The sequence below is a fragment of the Labeo rohita genome, chromosome 19, assembly GCF_022985175.1.
Source record: "Labeo rohita strain BAU-BD-2019 chromosome 19, IGBB_LRoh.1.0, whole genome shotgun sequence".
Classification (NCBI taxonomy): domain Eukaryota; kingdom Metazoa; phylum Chordata; class Actinopteri; order Cypriniformes; family Cyprinidae; genus Labeo; species Labeo rohita.
Genome location: NC_066887.1, coordinates 3,347,046 through 3,372,996, shown reverse-complemented (window position 1 = coordinate 3,372,996; position 25,951 = coordinate 3,347,046). Strand labels below are relative to the sequence as shown.

Genomic DNA, 25,951 nt, shown 5'->3' with positions numbered 1-25,951 from the left:
AGGCTGGATCAGGGTGTTAAACCATCCTGAACCGTACAGGGGTGCATTTCCCAAGAGGATTGTTAGCTATGGTTGTTAGTTCCATTAAAGTCTAATGGTAATGACGGAACTTGCAACCATAGTTGCTTTTGGGAAACACACTCCAGCTTGGTGAAAAAGAGCCATAAGGGTCACCCTGCAACCGAGACATTCTACAGCTGGGTTTCTCAAATCGCACCCGGGAGGGCCTCTGCACTTCAAAGTTTGATTAAACTTTGATTAAACTCACCTGTAATTTTCTAGTAACTGTGATTTTATTTAGTTTAAGCATCTTCGATTAAGTTTGGACAACCTGGTCTCATGACAAAAATGTACTGGGGGAACTTTTCGCAAGACACGAAATACATACCAGTAAGTACATATCAGTACATATCACAGTAGAGGCAGTAAAACAACAAGCAATTTTAATTATTCTCGTACAGTTATAATTACAGCTCCGTATCTTTCAGTTTCCAGTGTTCTGACAAATAATGCTACCTATCAGATTATGCTATCAACACTGTATTTTACTGTACTCATAATACAGTAGCAATAGGTTTAGGGCTAGGGTAGGTGTACACGACAGGGTAGCACAAATGGACACAACACCAGACATAAGCTTGCTCGGTAGTTCAGGCGGCATGGAATCGGACTCTGGATGCAGAAACCTTGGGTACAGTTCCCATGAAAAACACGACTCATGATGAAAGAGCTGAAAGATGAGAGATCGGAAAACAAGCTGATATATTTACCATAAAATGTACCATATGTACATTCATTTGTCGTTGGGGGGGGGATAAACACAAAAAAAAGTGTGTTTGTGGGGACAAACACACTTTTATCACCATCCAGTGGACATTTCTGTTGGAAACTGAGATTGGGTTCCTCTCCCCTGCTGTAAAAATGGCATTCTGGGGGCACCTCAATAGGACCGAAAGAGCACTTTAGCATTGGTGGCCAAAGAGCAAAAAATGGGTCTAAGAGACTAAATAGTCTATGACAACTTGCAGTGTTACATATCATTGAGGCTGAGAAAAGAACACAACACTGCAGACAACAGGTAAATGCCGTTATCACAGTTTTCCATGTTCGGGGAGTAAATATTTTTTGGCACGGCTTTTTAAAAATCCAGGCTGCCGGTGTTCGGTATGTGTTTGGCCAATCAGAGTACACTTATGTCACAGGTAGTTTCTATAGATCTGTTTTAGACCCTACTCTAAAGCAAAAGTTAATTTAGTTCCCTCAAACGTAGTTCCTAGCACTAAAACCATTCATAGTTCCTGTAGTGCGAACACACCAAAAAGTGGGAGTTTCCTCCAATAGAATTAAAACCTTAAAGGGGTCATCGGATGCTCATTTTCCACAAGTTGATATGATTCTTTATGGGTCTTAATGAAAAGTCTATAATATACTTTGGTTAAAAATTCTCAATGGTTGTGTAAAACACCACCATTTTTACCTTGTCAAAATCATCCAGTTCTGGTCGAGGTTGCTTTAAATGTTAATGCTCTGTTAGAGCTCTGCTCGCCCTGCCCCTCTCTTATTTACACAGATTTTAATTAATTAAAATTAAAAACCACTGCATGGATTTTTATCATTATAGGGTAGATGTGTACATACACCGCCAACACAAATGAATGTTCAAACAACATGTAAAAGTGAACTTTGCATCCGATGACCCGTTTAAGCATTTGTCCAGGGCTAAAGAGAACTTCAGAGTACATAGGATTTGGACAAGTTTGGTACCAGAATTGGACTGGGCTAGATTGAGAAAACAGCCTTTGTCTGTATACAACCTTAGAGTAAGTACTCAGTCCTGAAAACTCTGTTCTGAATTTCCAGAAAAGACAAGCATGATGCTCTTGGTGCACTCATTGAAGATCAAACAAGCGAGAACTCTGGGCTCATGGTGACAACTCAGTTGGAGGTTTGGAGCCAGATTAAGCAACAGATGCACATGAGGAGAGCCGAATATCAAAGTCTTGAACCATATCCACACCCATTAACCAGCCTGATGAATCCCACACCATTTCCAGGATTCTTTTGAGGATGCAGCCCAGCTATGGGGAGCATGAAATGAGGGACATGAGCTATGAGCAGTACTGTTGGGAAGCCTCAGACAAGGTTGACTGAGGTCTTCCCTGCGGCAGACAGCGCTGTGTAAGCAAGCCAGGAATTCCCCCGCTGTATCATCCATTCACAGCCTTGTGCTTCATTGGAATTTTACCACGTTCATACCTGCAAACCTGATTGATACTGCAAACAGAGCCAATCATTTAAACAGGTGATGCTCTGTAATCATATCTTTCCACACTGGACATATATACACGACAAACTACGATCAGAATAACACAGCATTTATATAATAAAACTGAGTGTTTTCATAACCATACGTCTGCAAAGGGCAAGCTGCTCCTTGGCATTAACCACTGACTGATTCACCACAGAATGCGAGCAACACATCCATCATGAGCTCTGGGTTCACACAGAGGCTCAGTCAGACTAATATCAAGTCAGATGATGAGAAGAATTAATGGTTAGTCATTTTGTAACTGGCGGCAAGTCACTTGAGTTTAAGCATATGTTTTTAATTCCAAGAGTCAGGCTGACATTACTTTTAAAGGTCCAAAAGGAAAGTTAAACTTTGTTAGTAGGAATTCTAAAATGATCACACTGGTAGCTGGTTTGCTTTGTAACTACGTAACTTTGTAAACAAATAATGCACAGGACAAAAAAAGACATGTATGACAAGTAACACTTGACCAGTACTGAGGGTTATATCCTCAGTAGAGGCAATGTCTTTATCCCAAATAACTTGTTTTACACTGACATCTGCTGTTGAGTCCATAATATTTCTATTCTGGTACCTGAACGCATCTAGAAAATACATTTGCTATTAAACACAGGTCACTGTGACGAGTTTGCCAAAGTGTATAAGCACTTTTACGCAGCCGCTAAAATGTGCCAGATGGTTGTTTCTGGGTGGCTTCTTGTTATTGTCCACCAGATGACATTTCTGGATTAAATATGATCCGTTAGGAACCTGTCCTTGACGAGCCACAGAATTTGTGGTTTCATTCATGTCTGAAGCATAAACAGTTACACGAGTTGCCTGGCAAAGTTTGGCTATTTTTAATGGTAAGCCTAGAGGGTACTAAAAGCCCTAAACTTTAATTAGCACACACAACCAAAGCCAATCAACAGAGTGGAGAGAACACTGGGTTGCTACACAGTGTACTTTCTGAAATATATAGCATATCCTGACCGCTCACATTCACAGTGCTCATTTCACCGCTGCTAAATGCGGCTTCGCCATTTCTAAAAGAGAATCAGGAAGGCAGACTTGATTAAGACACGTTTCTTTACTCATAGAAGTCATATAAATCAAGTTTTAAAAAAGAAAAGACAATCATTTTTGCATGTTCTAAAAGTACGGGTGCAATTCTTTTTACATAATTTTAATGTACTGTGCAGACTTTTAATATTGTAATATACAAATCCATTTCAGCCATAATATTGATTACGAGTTCTTATACAACACATTTACAGCTATATGACCACCATATAATAGACCTTTATAATAATCAGTTAACACTAGTAACTGAAGTTCAGAAATGTTTCAGCTTTAGGTATCATTGCTGCGTCATATTTGCAGTTCTACTAGTCTACTGGTTTACGGTATCAACAACGTGGGGTCAAATGTACGATTAATTTTGCAGCTCATCTAAGCAGTTGTTGTTAACCTTTGGAGTGACTTGAAAACTTTGAGTTGAAATGTACATTTTACAAGACCAAAATTATATTACAGTAAGATGTAAAAAAAAAACTTCAGTCATAGAAATGTCATTTTTACACTTTATCTCATATTGAACTAACCTGGATTTATTAGGAAATGTAAAGTAGTGTTAGTGCTAGAAATGTATCACAAGAATCAGAGTGAAATCTTTTATAACTTTTTTTCCCACCCCATCCGTGAGCACATCCTTCTTCATTATGAACTAAAGTTCTAGAGAGGAGAGGCTAGGGAATGTTACATTCGCTTAAGCCACTTCATACTGTATCTAACCCTGCAAAAACTACAGAGACGGACCTACAGGTGTTGCCGAGAGCCTCTGACCTCCCTTCCCGCGTGGATGGCACTGGGTTTGCGAGTGAGAAAATAAATTAAATAAAGAAATGAGAGAAAAAGGGGAAGGGTAGAGGAAGGATCTTCACTTTGTCGACTGCCAGATGATAATGGCGATGATGCCGACCACTATGACAAGGACCACTGCCAGGATGCACATCTTCTTACGAGACTTTTGCTACAGTTAAAGACAAAAAATAGTCATTATTAAGCAGCATGTATGCTATATGCATGTTTTGGATAAACATCTAAAATGCCATATCTCTTCCTGTACCTGATAGTGAGCTGCTCTCTGGAGTTGCTCAGCTCCTCTCTCCACATGCACTTCTGCACTCTCCACATTAGCCTCTATGCTATCTGTAATCACACATATTTAGTGCATTTAGATTAGAGATTACAAGCTGTTTTAGACAATATGACAACCTTTTGTTAAAGGAGAAGTCCACTTCCAAAAGTAAGATCCACATATAATGTACTCATCCTCTCGTCATCCAAGATGTTCATGTCTTTCTTTCTTCAGTCGTAAAGAATTTGTGTTTTTTGAGGAAAACATTTCTGCATTTTTCTCCATATAATGGACTGATATGGTGCCCCGATTTTGAACTTCCAAAATGCAGTTTAAATGCGGCTTCAAACGATCCCAAACGTGGTTGTAAACGATCCCAGCCGAGGAAGAAGGGTCTTATCTAGCGAAACGATCAGTTATTTTCATAAAAAAAAATACAATTTAAATACTTGTGCTCATCTTGCCTTTTTCTCCACGAACTCTGTGATTTTTTGACTCCAGACAGTTAGGGTATGTCGAAAAACTCCAATCGTATTTTCTCCCTCAACTTCAAAAATCATTTCAAAATTATCCTACATCGCTGCAGAAGTACCGACCCAGTCAAACACCCTTAACAAAAAATGATGTTGATGGGAGTTTGTTGACATACCCTAACTGAGACAAGATGAGCATTTGACATTAAAAGTATATAAATTGTATTATTTTTATGAAAATAACCAATTATTTCGCTAGATAAGACCCTTCTTCTTCGGCTGGGATCGTTTACAACTGCATTTGGGATCGTTTGAAGCCACATTTAACCAACATTTTGGAAGTTCAAAATCGGGGCACCATATCAGTCCATTATATGGAGAAAAATCCTGAAATGTTTTCCTCAAAAAACATAATTTCTTTACTACTGAAGAAAGAAAGACATAAACATCTTGGCTGACAAGGGGGTGAGTACATTATCTGTAAATTGTTATTCTGAAAGTGGACTTCTCCTTTAAACATACTCAGTTTACATTATTAACATCGTTGATTTAAGTACATCTCAGACTCAGAATTTAGAAGTGCCATATAACCATTTAAACCTGTATTTCCTAAAACATGAAATAATAGCCGGATTTTTTGTTGTAATGGAACAGATTATTGAACCTTTACACAAAATATTTTAAAAATAAAAATCTAAAAAACAAAAGAACATTTTCATGCATTTATGGTTGAGAATATGGATATCAAAATATCAAAAATTTACACAATTTAATGTTTTTTTTTTCTAAAATTACATATGGATAATCAGGTAAACCTAAGTTGCTTCAATCCAAGTATTTCATTTGAAATACTAACAATATCAAAGTTATTCTTACATTTACCTTATAAAAATTAGTAAAGAGGAAGTACAACATGTTCTATTTGGATGTTTATTTCAGTTTTTTTTTAACCGACAGCCAACGTTCGTTAACTGATTATTAACCGTTAACCAACAAGATTTTTTAAAAAATTCAAATGTAATTATTTTAGAAAGGATAAGTGTCTGTGACCCGTTAAATATACCAACATTTGTTTTCCAGAGATTAAACATGCACAAAAAGCAGCAAACATCAGAACATGATGATGATTCACATCACATCACGCACCTGCGGCGCTTCTGCGAACTGAGAAAAACACAATAAAGCTAGGCTATATTGAATGAATGGACCTATACAATAAATATTTTTGGTTAATTAACTAAACGAATAAAAAACCCTGTACAACAAATAGCTAGTATGCAGAGTTTTGGTTCTTTTTTTTTGCTGCACGAAAAGAAGACGGCTGAAAGCGGCATTCTGTTTTTCTTTATTTTACAAAAGCACAAAGATCTGCTTTTATTGTGAATGAACACAAATAAAAGCAAACCATTTACCATTTCAATTATATGTATGACCAGAAGGAGTCTTTTCCACTGTTAGAAAGAAAAAAAATAAAAATAAAATAAAATCAAGCGTTTTATGCGTTTTTATGTTTTATGTGGATACTGGAATGTCAATGTACAAAAACCAGGTTTACATAATGAGTAATATTTGGCATCCAAATACATCTCAAATATGGAAACATTTGGATTTGTGACACATGAGAGACCCAGCGTTAGTCTGAGTTATCACTTTAGCCTTACTAAAATACTAAAATAGCCTAGACTATACTACGCGACATCCCTAGTGTTTTTTTCTCTCAAAGACACAATTTAGTTTTATTTTAACGTTTTAAAATATTTTGATAAATTACTGAAAAAAAAAAAAAAGAAAAAAAAAAAAAAAAAAAAAGACCTTTTAAAACGTTTAACTGATCGTATTAATCGGTCAAAATTCTTTCTGTCAGGTAACAGTTAATTGGTTAAAATGAGCTTCCCTAATTTAGAGGCCTTAAAATTTGGAAAGTGTATACTCCTTGGAAGAAAGTCATACAGGTTGTGTGAATAATGCATGAATCAATGACAATTTCCATTTTGGGTTCAATTATCCACATAAATAGCAGCGGTGTGGAGAAGTATAGATTAAAGAAATATTGTACTCACCTATCATTTCACCCTGATCATGGATCATCACTGCAAGATCCTTGAAAATCTGATTCACATCCAAAATGTCCGACTGCAATCACAACAGAGGTACAAAATTAGCACAAATGTGTAATTTACGAATAGAGAAATGCACTATATATTAACAGCAGGTGTAAACAAAGTTAGTGTACTGTATAATTACAGCTATTTAAAGGGAGAAGTCCACTTCCAAAACTCACTGCCTTGTCATCCAAGATGTTCATGTCTTTCTTTCTTCAGTCGTACAGAAATTATGTTTTTTGAGGAAAACATTTCAGGACTTTTCTCCATATAACGGACTGATATGATGCCCCGATTTTGAACCAAAATGCGTTTAAATGCAGCTTCAAATGATCCCAAATGCGGCTGTAAACGATCCCAGCCGAGAAAGAAGGGTCTTATGTAAGTCTTATCTTAAATACTTTTTAATCTCAAACGCTCATCTTGGTTTTCTCTCCCTGAACTCTGTGTATTCTGACTTAAGACAGTTCGGGTATGTCGGAAAAACTGCAGTCGTATTTTCTCCCTCAACTTCAAAAATCATTGCAAAATCATCCTACATCACTGTAGAAGTACCGACCCAGTCTATGCAAAGTGAACATGCAAAGAAGATCAAACACCTTTAACAAAAAAGGTAAAAAAGCGATATAGGATGATTTTGAAGTTGAGGGAGAACATGAGATGGGAGTTTTTCGACATACACTAACTGTCATGAACAGGAAAACAACAGTCCAAGCAGAGTAAGACAAGACGAGCGTTTGAGATTAAAAAGTATATAAATTGTATTATTTTTATGAAAATAACCAATCGTTACGCAAGATAAGACGTTTCTTCCTTGACTGGAATAGTTTAAAACCGCATTTGGGATCGTTTAAAGCCGCATTTAAACTAAAGATTTAAACTAAAGAATTAAAGATTTTGGAAGTTCAAACTCGGGGCACCATATCAGTCCATTATATGGAGAAAAATGGAGAAACGTTTTCCTCAAAAAACATAATTTCTTTACAACTGAAGAAAGACAAACATCTTCGATGACAAGGGGGTGAGTACATTATATGTGAATCTTTGTTTTGGAAATGGACTTCTTCTTTAAGACCCTCTTAATGGCTAACCACTGTCTTAAGAGGTTAATTTGCATATATACACTACAGGTCAAAAGTATGGAATAATTTTTGAAAGAAAACATATAATAGAAATTTTCTGATTTGGTGCTGAAGAAACATTTCTTATTATCATTAAGGCTGAAAAGAGTTTTTGCTCTTACACATTCAAAGGTTTGGGGTAAGTGAATGCATTAAATTAAATGATCATTAGTGAGAGTAAAGACAAAGCTATTTCAAATAAATGCTGTTCTAAAATAATAGTCCAAAATAATATTAAGCAACAAAAACATGTGTTTTCAACATTAATAATACAAAGAACCATTATTAATAATTGAGCAAATCAGCATATCAGAATGATTTCTGAAGGATCATGTGATACTAAAGGCTTAAGCAATGATGCTAAAAAAATAGCTTTGTTTAATATTTAATTTGTAATATTTAACAATATTTGTACTGTATTTTTTAATCAGATAACACCAGCCTTGGTGAGCATAAGAAACCTTTCTAAACATTAAAAAAAAAAAAAAAAAAAACTCCAAACTTTAGACCTGTAGTTTAGGTTCTGCAGCACTTTCTTTTTCAAACACCATATACAATATTCCAAGAAATTGATTAAGCAAAAAAAAAAAAAAAAAAAAAAAAAAAAGAGGAAGAATGGAATATGTGTGAATGTGTGTGGCAGGCAGTGAAAGAGGAAACTAACCTCAAGCTGTCGAATGGCAGTTTCTCTTTCTTTAATGAGCTCCAGATCCTCCTCTGTTATGGCCACGTCTTCTGTCTGAGTGATGGTCTTCCCCCAGTCATCATTACTGCACATGCAAACACACAAAGAATGGTTTCAGATCTAATGCTTTGACTCAGTGCTGGAAGATCATAACTAGGGACTTTCTAAAACATACTTATCAAAGGAGACCAGCTGCTCTTCATGGCCTCCATCTTCAGCCTGCAATTAATCACAACACAAAACAACTTCATTGAAGAGTACAATATGAATTTTTGAAACATTAAAAACATAAAACAGCATCAGCATCCTATTTTACTAAGCTTCAAGGGAATTAGAATAGTCATGGGAAACATGTAATAAAAGAAAAGGCAGAATTAATTTTATCCACTGGGTATTGGTGTAAAGTGGATGTTACAGAATTGACAGAAGCTTGATTCCAAATAATAAACTTTAATATAACAATATATATATATATATATATATATAAGTATGTATATGTATATATTTATTTATTTATTTAGACAAAATAAGAAAAATTAAGAAAAATGTACACATCTTGAACATCTGTTCAAAAGTTTACACCCCTGGCTCTTAATGATTCTGCAAGGTGTATGTAAACTTTTGACCTCAACTGTACCTGAATGTTAATTTAATTACTGTTTGTTAATTAAATTTGTTAACTAAATACTGTTTGTAATTTGTTTTTTATTTAAATAACAATGATCAATGAACATTAACAGTGTGAAATTTTCCCTTCCTGGTCTGTATTATTTTCTTTTATGTTCTTTATTTATTTATTTATTTATTTGTATTTTTTACCTCGCAGGTCTATATATTTTTTTTAAACTGAAATGAGTTTGCCTGTACTGCTTGCTAACTTGAAAAAGAAATGTGATAAAAAATGTGATAAAATTATGGATTGTGATCCTCTCTAAAAAATAAAAACAATAAAAGAAATTAAAAGAAAAAGAAAAAAGAAAGATATATTTAATATGCTATATTTTTGCCACATCATTTAAGAAGGAAATGATCTATTTCATAAAATATTTGTGTTTAAGGTATTTTTTTGGGTTTAAGTATCAGTTGTAAGCTTATCAATGTCACTTTTAAAGGGTCATGAAACACCAAACTACTTTTTTCCTGAGATTTTAGCAGAGGAGTTTGTGTTGCACATCATAGAAGACAATGCAAGCATTTTTTATTGTTGTAGAGAATCTATTCATTTTGAGCTTTTTTGCACAATTTTCATCTTTCATCAGTTTAAAATCCACATCATGCTGACGTCATCATTTGTGACATAGCAAAATACTATAGTACTTTAATGAAGCGTCTGTTTCTCATATTTACGAGAATGCGTGTTCTTTTCCTATAAGAAGATGCTTCGCTTGATTATTCACAACAGCACATACCGATTTCCTATGAAAGCGAGACTGTCCATTAAGTGAGAGACGTGCATTCATTGATCGAAGGTAAGTGCTTGCTTTTGCTTTGTAAGAGTTCGGCACAAACGCGACTTATTCACTACATGTAACCGTTTTTTTTACAGCTGCTTGATGCAACCCGTCAAAAGGCTCATATAAATGCCACAAAATAAGCCTGAAAAGTTGTTAGAGGTGCAACAGCGCGTTCATAAATTTTGCGATGCAGAGTGCAAATGCAAATGGCTGTGCATTGATTTGTGTTTTTAACTCAATGGGAAAATTAAACGCATTTTTCAAAACAGTGGTGAGATCTAACCAGTGCTGAAACATTGGGCTTCATGACCCTTTAAAGATGCTGCCTATGTAGAGAGTTCACTAAGGTTTGGATCAGAGCTGAAGTGGAAAACATTACTCCTAGAGTGAATCTTACTGAGAGTCGAGACCCCGCCGGGCTCTGGCCACTGACTCCTTCTCCTTCTCCGCTGCTCGACGCTGCACTGCCTGGAAGTTGTTGAGAGCGGCGGAGAAATCATTCATCAGCCGCTCCCTCTGGATTTTCTGCTGTCTCTGTTTACAGATGAAATTCAATGAGTTAGACTTGACATTCAGATAATATTTTATCATTTAACAGCACCTTAAATGACCTTCCCATTTCTATTTTCATTTCCTTATGCTTTATGTAAACAATTTCTCTGGAGGTTAAAGGTGAGCCTGCACATACAAGCTCACCTGTTCAGACGGGGAGACGGGTAGAGAGAGCGAGCCGAGGTCTTTTAGGTGTTTGTTGGTCTCCTTGGCCAGCTGGTTTGTGTAGTGCTGCACCTGCTGACTGTAAACAAATCACCCATTCTGAGAATACAAGAGCACAGGAGGAACAGGAAATGCATAGCCATAAATAAATGAAGAAGTCATTCACAGTCGAACACACTCACAGTCTCTCCCGCAGGTCACTGGTGTCTTGTTTTGTTCCCAGTTGGTTTACCAAGTTCTTGATTTGTGCCGCTGAAGTAGAAAACACAAATTGACAGTAATATCAGGCTCTGTAAAGGCTATGCAGGTTTGTCACAGCAGACAGATGAAGACAAGACTGTGAATCTCATGAAGAAATGTCTAAATTTTATTTAACATCAAAACAAGAACAAGGAAAAAAATCAGCAAAATTGTTTTTTTTTTTTTTGCATAACAGTAAAAAAAAAAAAAAATCATGTTAATCGCATTAATAATATTAAAAGTTCAGATTATTCATTCACGACTTGAGCTTGCGCTCAAAAATATTATTGACCCTGAATTTATATTACATTATATTAAACCGATCAAAAGTGTCAGTAAAGGCACTTATAATGCTAAACTATTTAAAAACAACAACAACAACAACTTTGCATTATTTTCTTTTTTTTTTATAAATACAGTAAAAACAGTAATATTGTGAAACATTATTACAATTTAAAAGAATGCTTTTCTAATTAACCATATTTTAAAATGTTATTTATTCCTGTTATCAAAGCTGAATTTTCAGCATCATTACTCCAGTCTTCATTGTCACATGATCCTTCAGAAATCATCAAAATATTAGGTGTAAACTAATAAATCAATTATATTAAATAATATTAGATATAAAAAATTATATATATATATATATATAAATAAATAAAATAAATTACATAATCAATATAAAATAAAATAATATTAAATAAAATAAATTACATAATCAAATAATTACATAAAATAATAAATTGTTACTTATTATTAGGTGTTAGCTTACTATTTTTGCTGTTTAACATTTTGGGTAGAAACCATGATATTTTTTTCTTAATTCTTGAATGAATAGTTGCAGAAAAGAACAGCATTTGTGACCCTGAACCACAAAAACAGTCATAAGTAGCACAGCTATATTTGTAACAATAGCCAACAATACACTGTATGGGTCAAAATTATCGATTTTTCTTTTACGCCAAAAATCATTAGGATATTAAGTAAAGATCATGTTCCATGAAGATATATTGTAAATTTCCTACCATAAATATCAAAACTTAATTTGTGATATCTCTTGTCCTATCATAACAACCCATTCATTCATGGAAAGCTTATTTTTTCAGCTTTCAGGTGTTGTATAACTCTCACTTTAAGTAAATATTTCCTTATGACTGGTTTTGTGCTCCAGGGTCACATTTGTTTGAAACAGAAATCTTCTCTAACGTTATGTCTTCACTGTCACTTTTGATCAATTTGATGTATCCACGCTGAATAAAAAGTATTAATTTCTCATTTTTCATTTATACTTACCCTACACTTTTGAATAGTAGTGTATCACGGTTTAATAATATATCACAATAGTATTGTTTTACTGTGTTTTTGATCAAATAAATGCAGCGTTGGTGAGCAGAAGAGATGTTTTAACATTTTACCAGTACTACACTTCTGAACAGCAGTGCATGTCTCAACAAGTCAGATATTATTATGAGCCACCACATAATAATGTCAGAGCTGGCTGACTGGTTTCGCGGATCTGAATTCCTTACTGAACAATTTTTTAAAATGTCAATGAAGAAAACGGCGGAGAAAACAGGGACGGAGGCCACAGTTAAATTATTAGACAGGCTTCCGCTACATTGTCAAATAGATCTGATGTACCCCCTGGCCTGCGAGTATTGCTACTAACTAGCAATTTCAGATCAACATCACATCACTGAACAGCACAGATCCAGACACTCACTGTTCTGTGTGATCTTTTGAATGTTGGAGCTGCATGTCTGTATCAGACTGCCGAAGTCCTTTGGTGGGGTGCGCTGCTCTGTCCTTCCGTGCGACATGACTGCAGGATATTCAGCTGGCTCTGATGGATGTTTTGGGACAAAGCCTGGAGGAAACCAGAGCAGGAAGTGTATCAGTGCCTGAAAATGCTGAGGACAGAGAAACATTTTGTCAGAACATATAAAATAGCATTGACCTGAAGCAGTCAGCAATCAGGCTAAAGCATTACAGATTATAACACCTTTTGCATTACAGCTGCCTCATGCTTTTGATTTCAAGTATAAGAAACAGCATGTACCATCACCTTACATGCCTGGCAATGATTAGATAACTAGATTAATACAGCATGACGGTAAACAGCACAGATCAGACTACTAATCTGGGTATGAGTGAGCACTTCAAAGCCTGTGTACTACAGTGTGTGGTGACTGAAATACTTTCTCACTTGCTATGACAGTGAGCTAAAGGTTGATGATTAATACAGGAAAGTAAATTAAAAGTCGGGCATATGCGTAAGATACATAAACATGACACACAGACAATGTGGTGTCAAACTGCTTACTCATATTACAGTGTTAATAGATATACTTCACCAGCATCACTTCAGTTTAGTTTAACCAGCAGTAACTGTGTATAGAGCACTAGTGTGGTTATTTAGAGCAAATGATAGCCATTTATGTAAGATTAGGCGTCCTTAAATAAGATCATACTATATACAAATGAAAACATTTTTACTATTGAGCATTTAAAGAAACTGTGGTAATATATATATATATATATATATATATATATATACACATATATACACACATATATATATATATATATACACATATATACACACACATATATATATATATATATATATATACACATATACACACACACACACATATATATATATATATATATATATATATATACACATATATACATACATACATACATACATATATATATATATATATATATATATATATATATATATATATATATATATATATATATACACACACATATACATACATATACATACATATATACACATATACATACATATATACATATAGACCATATAAGACCATTATTATATATATATATATATATATTATATATATATATATAACTGACCCCAGATCAGTGAATGCTAAGCTAAGGAGCACAAAAACTAAACACTCGTCCTAAAGTAAAATACCGCTGGGAACTGTTGTTTCGTGATTAAATAATTATGCTTTATGTATCTAAAGTGACAGATGACAGACGGGTTTGCTGTTTAATAACACAGAAAACTACAACAGAGACAAAAAATCCGTTACAACACAAAACAACACCGTCAACAGTATTAGCAAAAAATAAACAGACACAAAACATTATATGCGACATTCGACCATCCGCATCTAAACTCGTCTGACATCCAGAGACGCTTTTATAGACATTCCGATTATATAATAATAAAATTACTGCGTTGTTTTTGTTAATTCTGATAAATAAATATAATGATCTTACTTCAGCTCAGGGCCGCTCCTCACTCGGGACTTCCGGTCTGATGCACTTTGTACTTCCGCTAAGGGGCAGAGCCTTCAAAAGCACGTGATGGCACAAAAACCACCTCGAAATCCCACTAGAATGCAAGTAACGGAACTCTAAACTAGTACAAACTGTACAAGTCTCGTTCTCAATCTCGTTAAATGTATATAAATAACCGTATGGTTTCATACGTTGTTATATATCAACCATACTTTATCACTCATATTTTATAATTATTACGTCTGTGTTTTTATTACACTTCGTTTTTTGCTATATACGTTTTCAAGCAATGTATACATCTATACATTCTCAAGCACAGACAGACAGATAGATAGATAGATAGATACAGATATAGATAGACAGATAAGAAGAGTTTTTGAGATATTAATATTATTAGTCCATTTAAATGTTACCAATGTTTTGTAAGAAAAAAATCTACTATTTTTTCTTTAAGAGAAACAAATTAAACCTGTTGCAACCTTGACATTACCTCTCTTTTTTTACCTTTTTTATTTATTTTGTTTTATAGCTTTTATTAAAATTTGTCGTCAGTTTAATTTGGATTGTATAAAGCTCAGTTGATTAAAAAATGTAATGTTTTAAATATTAAAATTATTATTACAATTATTAAAATTGGTAATGATGTATAAAGCCACATGGATACAAATGTGTAATGTTTAAATATAAAAAAAATATATTATTAAAATTATAAGACTTTTTAATTATGTAAAAAGCTACATGGTAAGAAATGTGTAATGCTTTAAATCTTTTCATGGGAAATGTATTTTATAACTTTTATTTTATGTTTTTTTTTTTTTTTTTTTGTTGGATGTATAAAGCTACATGGATAAAAATATGTATGTATGTATGTATATATACTGTTTAAACCAAAACTGTATGAGAAATAAACTCATTTCAGTTCTTTATTCTACTAAACATGGCGTACTGTACTTTAACTTCCCATTAAACAAACCTAAATTAATTTAATTTATACACACCTACAAATCACATACAGTACTGCATAAGCTGGTTTCTTACAAAAAAAAAAAAAAAAAAAAAAAAAAAAAAATTATTATTTAAAAAAAAAAAAAAAAAAACAGAAAGAAAAACTAATGATTCTTTTTAATCCTCAGTTAACTTAACAATTGGTTCTTTGTAATATAAACAAATAGTAACTATAAACAAATGATGGTACATATACTCAGTCCATCTCCTCATACTGATAAATTGGCTCTGGTAGATAACATGTAACACTACAGGTGACTCCGTCCCATGATTCAGGGGGCTGGAAGAAACAACTCATCAGAGCACTGTACAGTTCTTCACTCTGGTCCATAAATCTTTCATTTGCCTCCATCACATTTATGTCAGAATCTGGATCTGCAACACAGAGAAACAAAATACAGGCCTAAGACACCTCATTTACTGAAATCAATGCTTTTATACAGTATAAAGTAGTAAAGTGCAATTATGATGACATCATTCTATGATTAAAAGCTGTATTAAGCGCATTTGTGGAATATTGAGCCCAAAGAATAAAGAAAATAAAAGTCTAATCTAATATGCAAATTAAACTTACACTCTAGGCTGTCATCTTCTGTCTCTTCAACCTGCAATTACAAAAACAGTAAATAAAAAACTTTATAAATCTGATAAATTGATAAAGAATCAGTAATAGGAACATAATTCTATCCCTAAAATATCACTGATTGGTTCAGGCACATTTGGTTAGACTTGAAAATGCATTCAAAAATAAAATCACATTCACCTGTGTGAAATTCTGTGAAGGATTCAAGTAGCTGTAATCGTAGTTCCAGTCATATGTAGACAAATGCTGTGGGTAATAGTACTGGTTCAGATACAAGTTATGGCTGTTACAGCTTTCTCCATGGAACTGACCATTCTGGTTCTCAGACGAATCTTTCTTCTTCCTAAATGAGGGAAGGATTAGACACATTAGTCCTTTTTTTTGTTGTTGTTTTTTTTTGGTTAAACTCCTAACTCATTAATCAATTTCTACAGACATAATTAAGGGCCAAGCACCGAAATTTACATTTTTACAGGTCAAGATTTTTAGCAGTTTAGAATTCTGCGAAAAAATGTACTTTTTCAAACTTGTCCTAGATGGTTTGTCTGATTTTTAAGCAAAATTGGCTCAGGCAATACATAAAGCGCACCAACGAATTTGACGAAATTTGCAAAAAAATTGCATAAGGCTTTAGCGGATTCAGACCAAACTTACTATATGTTATACCAAGCATGACCTGAGGGCACATGAGTAATTTTTTACACAGCGCCACCTACTGGTCAATTTTTTTTTGACATTTTTGTTTATATTTTCTGGACAGTTTGACCAAAAATCATAAGTGATCGTGTTAGATTCAGAGTAGCGTACCAAATCAAACGATACCAACTTTTCCTGTGTCAGTCATTTTGAGCGTGGACCATTTTAAATTTTGTAGAAAATTGCTGTATATTTTAAATGTGTTAACGTATTGTTATGAATCTTAGTATCGCTTTGTGAGAAAGTTATGAAATTTGGCACACAGATAGATGACAGTCTCATCATTAACCACAGCAAATTTGGATTCTCTAACTCAAAGGCTAAATTTGCACTTATGCTTCTGCTAATAACTTCTGAACCGTAACGTCTACAAGCAATATTATTTTTCTTCTGATTCCTTGACTCCTGCTGAGTTGAGTGTATTAAACATTTGCTACAGACATAATTAGGGGCCCAGCACCGATATTTAAATTTCTACAGGTCGCAATTTTAAATTTTGCTAAAAATCTACTTTTTCAAACTCGTCCTAGACGGTTCGTCCGATTTGCAAAACTGGCTCAGATCATCCTCAGACAATGCTGACAAAAGAGTTATCAAAAGCTATTTGATATACCAAACCATTTTTGTAAAGTGTGTCAATGAACTTGACAAAATTTTCACAAAAATGGACATGATGCTATATCTTCGCAACGCTTTTGCGGATTCAGACCAAACTTAGTACGCGTTATACCAAGCATGACCTGAGGGCACATGAGTAGATTTGACACAGGGCCACCTATTGGTCAAAAGATATAACATTTTGACATTTTTGTTTATATTTTCTGAACAGTTTGACCAAAATCATAAGAGTGATTTCATTAGATTCAAAGTAGCATACTGAATCAAACGATACTGTTAGCCATTTTGACATGGACCACTTTGAATTTTGTAGTAAAATACTGTACTTTTCAAACGCTTTAAAGTGTTGTTATGAATCGTATATGAATTGCTTGTGTGAAAATTATGAAATTTGACACACAAATAGATGACAGTCTCATCATTATCGACGGCAAATTTGGAGTCTCTAACTCAATCTCTCTAACGCCACCAACAGGCCAAATTTGCACTCATGTTTCTGCTAATAACTTTTGAACCATAAGGTGTAAAAGCAAAATTCTTTTTTCTTCTGATTCCTTGACTCATGCCGAGTTTAATGCATTAGGCATTCGCTACAAACATAATTAAGGGCCAAGCACAGAAATGCAATTTTGTCGCAATTTTAAATTTAGCAAAAAAAAATAAAAAATACTTTTTCGAAGTCGTCCTAGACAGTTTGTCCGATTTTCACCAAAATCTTTAGACAATGCTGACAAATATACCAAACAATTTTTGTAAAGCGCGTCAATGAATTTGGCGAAATTTGCAGAAAAAGGGTTGCTATATCTTCGCAAGACTTTTGCAGATTCAGACCAAACTTAGTATGCATTATACCAAGCATGACTTGAGGGCACATGAATAGTTTCGGGACACCCAACAGGGCAAAAAATATAAAAATTTGACATTTTTGTTTATATTTTTTGAACAGTTTGATCATAAATCATAAGAGTTATCTCATTAGATTCGGAGTAGCATACCAGTGGACCATTTTGAAATTTGTAGTAAAATGCTGTAATTTTTAAACACTTTAACATATTGTTATGAATCTTAAAGAATCGCTTGCAAAAAACTCATGCTGAGTTGACTGCATATGAATTTTTTAATTTCTATGGTCAATATTTTTTACAATTTTGAATTACTTTTACTTTTTTTGAACTACTTTTTCGAACACATACTAGATTTCACCAAAATTGGCTCAGATCAAATTGGATTTAGAGGATTCTGACAAAAGGTTATCAAAAGTGTTTTGATATACCAAACCATTTTCGTAAAGCATGCTAAGAAATTCTGACCAAACTTGGTATGTCACAAGCATGACCTGAGGGCACATAAGTAGTTTTGGCACAGCACCACCTACTGGTCAAAAGATATTTAGTATTGACATTTCTGCTTATAACTTCTGACCAGTTTGGCCAAAAATAGTAAGATTGGTCTGGTTAGATTTGGAATGGCATGGTCTAATTTTCCTATGTTGGCCTTTTTGGGTGTCGGCCATTTTTAATCTTTTAGTAAAATTCTGTGATTTTTGATCAATTTAATGTATCCTTGCTGAATAAAATTATTAATTTCTTTCAAAACAAAATCTTACTGTGCTCAAACCTTTCAACAGTAGTGTACAGTATTTTTATCAAAAGCAGTACTTGTCAAGAGAAAAGAGAAACCAGAATGACACATAATTTCCTCTCATAACATAGCACTCACAGTTTATTTGCAGCCAGACTGAGGCGTAAACGTTTCTTCCCGAGTCCTGAGGCGCCCTGGAGTTCTGCCAGAGCCCGTTTCTGCTCTCTCTCGCTCTCAAAGCTCACAAAGCCACAGCACCTACAAACAACAGCAATCAGCAGAAGGAAACGTATAGAAATGAAGATTAAAAAAAAAAAAACACCTGACAGGAATTTATTCATTAATTCTCACTTTGAGTATCCACTGCTGTCCAAAACGATCTTCCCACTGCAGCAGGATGAAAAATGATAATGAAAGAACTCATATAACATGCCATCATCCACGTCCGGGGTCAGATCGGACACAAAGAGGGAGAAAGTAGAGCTGTAGGGAACAGCAGTAAAATGGTGCTCAAAACATCCATACTAATGGATAAATCAAGGTAAAGAAACAAACTGAGTTCATCTCCTCAGTTAACACTTCTATAGCAATTCATTGCTATAGAAGAGTCTGAAATCTGTTTTCACCTATGGACAGTCTACTGACGACCACTTCCTATCTGCATTCAATTCTCCAAAAACAAGTGTTGTAGTCCTCTAGTCAGGACTCAAGTTTTGAACTCGGAATTGGACAACATTGGAAACATTGGAAGTTGAAAACAGGACAACATGACAGTTAATAAAGCAACAAAATTAAATTTGTGCTAAAATTAAACCCTGAGCTCAAAAGCTTCTGTACAGGCTTGCAATGATTTATTTATATCCAAGCTTCACTTCTTCTTTCTGTCCACACAGGATGCTCTTTGAATAGTTGGTTGCTTACAGCTTGCACCAATCATTTCAAAACACGTAGTATTTGCAAGAAAGGAAAAATGCATTTCTTACCAGCTGTCACCATGTTTCCCGTAGGTGGCACGACTCAGCTTGAACCTCTTCAGCTGTAACATCACATTATGATTAAAGGTTATGATAATACAAACTAACATTTTATTGTATGAAACTGTCTGATATTTTGCACATGAACTTGTCTGCACTTAAAGTGAGCATAATAGTGACTTGTGCATAATTACAGGAGTGGCACCAGGCAAGGGTTTCCCATTCACTTTGCGGAGACATCTCTCTACTGAAGTCTCATCCATCAGCTCCACAAAGCCATAGCCTGCATTTTGCCTGGAAAGATCAACAACAATCTGACACTTAATGACTGATAGATGTCTCCGCCCTAACGCTTAATTATATTTTTCCCAATAACACTACTATATGTTGAAAAAGCCATATCTTCTGTTCAAAAATGATGTTCATATCACATACAACCCTGGTATTCAGCTGTCAATTTTGTAAAGTTGCTCATTCTACTCTGCATTTAAGCATGAAAATGACCTCAAAAATAAATGTATTTCATAGTTTTGCTTTCAGTCAGACTAGGTTATCAAGACATTTGGGTGTGCGCTTCAAAAATAATAAGTGTTTATTGTGATATAACTTGTTTTATTTGTGTCCGAAAAACCATTGTCAACTAAGTTACCCACTAGAAACCCCCCTCAAAAAGGAATGGTTTGTCCCATTCTGGCATTATTTGCACAGTATGATGACATTTTTCTCTAGCAAACGTGTGTCAAGAGTGGATTAACTGACTGTCAACAGTGTTACACAAGTATTATTGCTGCAGATTTTACCAGGACAATTTAACTAAAACTTTTTGTTTGTGAAAATATATTTCTAAACATACCATATGCTCAGTAGTTCTAGGCTTCTATGTTGAGTACAGGCCCAAAACACTAAAAATGTCAACTAAGGTACCTGTCAACTGTGTTACCCAGTAAAGGTAACATGCTGGACAGTAGAAAATGGTATGGTATTTTGGTATGGAAAATTATATTTTATGCACATATTCCTAGAGATCACCTTTTTTATATAGCACTTACACAATATAGATTGATTCAAAGCGGCTATGTAAGGTCATGTTTGGGTTTTAGTGAAAAAGGAAAACTTTTGTCTTCACATTGTCAAATTCTAAATGCAGATAGATAGATAGACAGACAGACAGACAGACAGACAGACAGATAGATAGATAGATAGATAGATAGATAGATAGATAGATAGATAGATAGATACTTTACCCTGTTATTTTGTCTCGGATTATTCTGACTCTTATTACCGTTTCTCCCATATGAGCAAAAGCTCTGGAGATGAACTCTTCATCCATGTAAGGTTCCAGCTACACATACCACACGCATCACAAACACACAGCTTGTTACTGCTAATGCCAAGATCTCGTTTATCTGTGTACATAATTTAAGCAAGTCCTAGTACAGGTATAGACAGAGATGTTGTCTGCCAAACTCACGTTGCCCATCCACAGGCTGTTCATTTTGCGTTCCAACGTTCTTTGGGTTCATTCGAGATTTTTGCTGTTTCTTTATTAATTTTTTTGTAGTATGTATTTACATTGTCGTCGAATTATTTATTTATTTTTTTCCAAACCGGTGCTTTTTGGGTATTTTTGGGATGTTAAAACAAGTTGAGAGACTCACAGCACGTGCAAGTTCTTTATTAAATGTCATGTTGTCCCATAGCGCCATCTAGAGGCGAGAACCAGAACTGATCTGGCATTAGTAGCCTATGGTTTAATGTGCAATATAATTTTCTCTATATAGGGCCTACTATTTCAGTCTGAATTTTGAAGGACGTCACCTGCTTTTCCTCCCAACCATATATGGTCATCTGCGTCACAGAAAGCCTTAAGTAAATAGGGATTCTGTCGATGAATCCCACTCTTTCACATTTTCTGATTGAGATTGACTCACTGCTCACATCTTTTTGTTTGACTAGCAATAATAAATGTGTCAGGTTTTTGGAAATATATGAAAAAATTATTTCTATTAACTCTGATTAGGTTTAGATAGCTTTCCTTCATTGCTCTTACATTATTATTATTATTATTATTTTACTATTATTATTATTATTATTATTATGTAGTCATTTATTTTTATATTTTTTTTCCTTATTCTAAGCAACATACCCCCTTATTATAATTTATTTCTCCTCTTCTTACTTCTATCTTCTTTACATTGTTAATGTTCTCCTGAGGGTGATTGTATATTTTCAAAAAAAAAAAAAAGATTCTGTCGATGAAGTTTACATGTAGGCCTATGTATTTTTAATACCTAACTTATGGCTGCAGTTATGTCTGACACTGCTGTCATCCCTGAAAGTCCCGTTCACCACTGGATATTCACCCAAGGCTTGAGGTTATTATTCTTATTATTATATTATATTATTAAGTTCTTTTGTGATGAATGTTGATCTGAATAACTCGAAGGCTGCCACCTTGCTCAAAACAGTTTACCTTCACCTTGACAGGACCCTAAACAAAATCTTTTTGACAGAGCCCCTTCTCAGTTTGGTTAGTGGATTAATGGGCATTTCAGTATCTATACAAACACATTCTTTTTTCCTCTGTGAATCAACCTACTTTCAACTGGACTCTCAACTTGATTTATTGGCATGGAAATGCCATGGCTTTACATTGCTTATGCATTGGTGGAAAAAAGAAAAGGCAAAAACAGTACATCATGATTTGTTTTATTCTATATGCATGTATTTGCCAGATAATTCAAATGTGACATTTCCAAAAGTCAAGACTGTGATCATATTCCCTATTGATTATTCTTTTCTTTTTTAATGTCCATTAGATGAATATTTAATTCATCTGAAGTGGATGGTGGAAAGTGGTTGTGTGTTTTTTTTTTTTTTTTTTTTCACAGCCATACAGTCATCATGAAAATGAATGTGCTTTCCTAACCAGCCTACCTTTATAAAAATACCTACAGTATAAGGGTCATTCTGTAATTAGGGGTACATTTAGAATTTGACAATGTGAAGAAAAAAAGTTTTCCTTTTTCCCAAAAACCCAAACATGACCTTACATATCTGCTTTGAAATAATATATATTGTATAAAGTGCTATAAAAATAGGAATATGTGCATAAAATACCATCTATGTTTGCTACTGTCCACCATGTTACCTTTACTGGGTAGCACAGTTGATATTTTTAGTGTTTTGGGCCTGTACTCAACATGGAAGCCTAGAACTACTGAGCATATGGTGTGTTTAGAAATATATTTTCATAAACAAAACATAAGTTTACTTAATACTTGTGTTACACTGTTGACAGTCAATTGACACAGGTTTGCTAGTTTAACCAATATTAGGGAAAAGAGAGAGAACAGCTTCTAGTGTTTCCTCCATGTGCTTCTAGAGGAAATATCATCATACTGTGTAAATGATCCAGAATGGGACAAACCATTCCTTTTTGAGGGGGGTTTTCTAGTGGGTAACTTAGTTGACCAATTTTTTTACGGACACAAATAAAACAAGTTATATCACAATAAACACTTATTATTCGTTAAAATTATGAAATAAATTTATATTTGAGGTCATTTTATATTTGAGGTCAAAATTGGACAGCTGAATACCAGGGTTGTATGTGATATGAACATCATTTTTGAACAAAATATATGGGTTTTTCAACATATAGTAGTGTGATTGGGAAAAACATAATTGTGTACTAGAAAATTAAGCGTTGGGGCTTTATATTGATGAAAATATATTAAAAATATACTTAACGGACATTAGATGTACCCACAATTATAGAATGACCCATAGACTGATTAAAACATACTGAAAATGTACGTGTACTGAAAATTTCCATTTTCTAATGTTAAAATAATAATAAAGAGCCTTTAAATGTCAACATTCAATTTTAAGCAGCAAATCAATATATTAATATTACTATTTTTATTTTTATTTTTTACTTTAAAGAAACTTTTAAAATCAACAACAAATTAAATTATTAAATTAAAACAAATTCTTTAGGAAGCAGCCCAGCAGTGAAAAGCAGCACGTGCTCTTTAGCTAGACAGCCACATTTCTCATATTGATAGATAAAGGAACTAAACAATAAAAAGGAACATTAAAAAAATGATATGGCAGACAAATCTGATACTGAAGCCTGGAGAATTCAACCTTATTCTGAATATATACTGAAATGAACGTAATAGCTTGGTCAGCTTGAGATATTTTCATATTTTGGCACAAATTTACATTTAATATCCACAGATATAACTATGTGTAATTAGCAGGCAAGTGAATCTAATCTAATGCTTATGGCCTGTCTCAGGCCACTTAATGTTAAAGTGTCAGTGAGAGTGCAGAGCTGATAGTGGGGATGAATAATTAACTACAACTCCCTGATCATGTGTCAATATCCTCCCACCAGGTTCAGGTCCAAAGATTATATGCAAAGTACAAGTAAATCATGTAGAGTGCAGCAATACAAGACACTTCATTTAATGTCAGTTTTCATTATAAGACTTCAGTTACCAAACAGTACACCAGTTAAAGGAGAAGTCCACTTCCAGAACAACAATTTATGTACTCAAAAATAATGTACTCACCCCCTTGTCATCCACGATGTCCATGTCTTTCTTTCTTCAGTCGTAATGAAATCATGTTTTTTGAGAAAACATTTCAGCATTTTTCTCCATATAATGGACTGATATGGTGCCCCGATTTTGAACTTTCAAAATGCAGTTTAAATGCAGCTCCAAACAATCCCAAATGTGGTTGTAAACGATCCCAGTAGAGAAAAAAGGGTCTTATGTAGCAAAACAATTGGTCATTTTATTTTTATTATTATTATTATTATCTTCTTTATTTATTTTTATTTATTAACATTTTTGATTTATAACTTTTTACAGCAGAGCCTGAGATCTGCCCATATACATAAACAAATAAAACAAGTAAAATAAAAACTTGTGATACAATACATTACAGAACAATATTAATGTGATAACACGTACATCTCAGGATTTCAGGAGGTCTGATAGAGGGTCAGTAAGGTCCAACCAAAATTGTATTTTGGCTGTGGTACACTCCAAAAGGGCAATGTCCAGCAAGTATGACATCCACGTCGATCTAACCGGAGTAGATGGATCCAGCCACAATTTTAGAATAACCTTTTTGGCAGCAGTAAGAGCAGCAGACATAATACTTTTTTGATTGACAGACAGTGATAGTGACGAATTATCCATCAAAAGAAAAACCAGTGGGTCGTTTTGGATCTGCGTCTTCAGTAGATCTGACAAAAAGTCCTGTACCAGGGACCAGAGCAATGCAATTCGGGGACAGTCCCTAAACATATATATATATATATATATGTACATTGATTGGAACTACTATACAGGTGACAGAAGGGGTCAGACTTTCTTTTCATTTTAAATAATAAACAGGGAGTGGCATATGCCTTACATGATTGCTTATTTTCCTTAAAAACTACAATTTAAATACTTTTTTTTTTTCTCAAATGCTCATCTTGCCTTTCTCTCCTTGAACTCTGTGTATTGTGCCTCTAGACAGTTAGGGTATGTCGAAAAACTCCAAACGTATTTTCTCCCTCAACTTCAAAAATCATTTCAAAATCATCCTACATCACTGCAGAAGTACAGACTCAGTCTTTGCAAAGTGAACATGCAAAGAAGATCAAACACCCTTAACAAAAAAGGTGAAACAGTGATATAGGATGATTCTGAAGTTGAGGGAGAACATGAGATGGGAGTTTTTCAACATACACTGTCATGAACCGGAGAAAAACAGTCCAGGCAGAGTAAGACAAGACAAGCGTTTGGCATTAAAAAGTATATAAATTGTATTATTTTTATTAAAATAACCGATAGTTTTGCTAGATAAGACCCTTCTTTCTCGGCTGGACTGTTTACAACCACATTTGGGATCATTTGAAGCCGCATTTAAGCTGCATTTTGGAAGTTCAAAATCAGGGCACCATATCAGTCCATTAT

General features: G+C 34.2%; 2 protein-coding genes across 5 annotated transcripts; both read right to left on the bottom strand.

The window, feature by feature from the left end:
- Positions 1-3,361: 3,361 nt before the first annotated feature.
- On the bottom strand, positions 3,362-14,589 carry stx12 (syntaxin 12). Its single transcript, XM_051137436.1, has 11 exons — positions 14,490-14,589; positions 12,946-13,132; positions 11,165-11,234; positions 10,962-11,061; positions 10,676-10,799; positions 9,659-9,672; positions 8,987-9,030; positions 8,791-8,896; positions 6,964-7,036; positions 4,419-4,501; positions 3,362-4,322 (listed from the first exon to the last, which is right to left on the bottom strand). The coding sequence occupies exons 2-11, from the start codon at positions 13,040-13,042 to the stop codon at positions 4,230-4,232; spliced, it is 804 nt and encodes a 267-aa protein (XP_050993393.1). The 5' UTR covers positions 13,043-13,132; positions 14,490-14,589; the 3' UTR covers positions 3,362-4,229.
- Positions 14,590-15,582: 993 nt separating this feature from the next.
- On the bottom strand, positions 15,583-21,649 carry trnau1apa (tRNA selenocysteine 1 associated protein 1a). Of its 4 annotated transcripts, none has more exons than XM_051137115.1 (9): positions 21,439-21,649; positions 21,212-21,309; positions 20,162-20,261; positions 19,977-20,029; positions 19,345-19,380; positions 19,132-19,251; positions 16,279-16,441; positions 16,090-16,120; positions 15,583-15,890 (listed from the first exon to the last, which is right to left on the bottom strand). In XM_051137115.1, the coding sequence occupies exons 1-9, from the start codon at positions 21,460-21,462 to the stop codon at positions 15,712-15,714; spliced, it is 804 nt and encodes a 267-aa protein (XP_050993072.1). In that variant the 5' UTR covers positions 21,463-21,649; the 3' UTR covers positions 15,583-15,711. The 4 variants fall into 4 exon arrangements, with proteins under 4 accessions (XP_050993072.1, XP_050993071.1, XP_050993070.1 ...); XM_051137114.1 differs by having other exon boundaries at positions 19,345-19,476; positions 21,250-21,309; XM_051137112.1 differs by having other exon boundaries at positions 15,584-15,890; positions 19,345-19,476.
- Between the last annotated feature and the right edge of the window lie 4,302 nt (positions 21,650-25,951).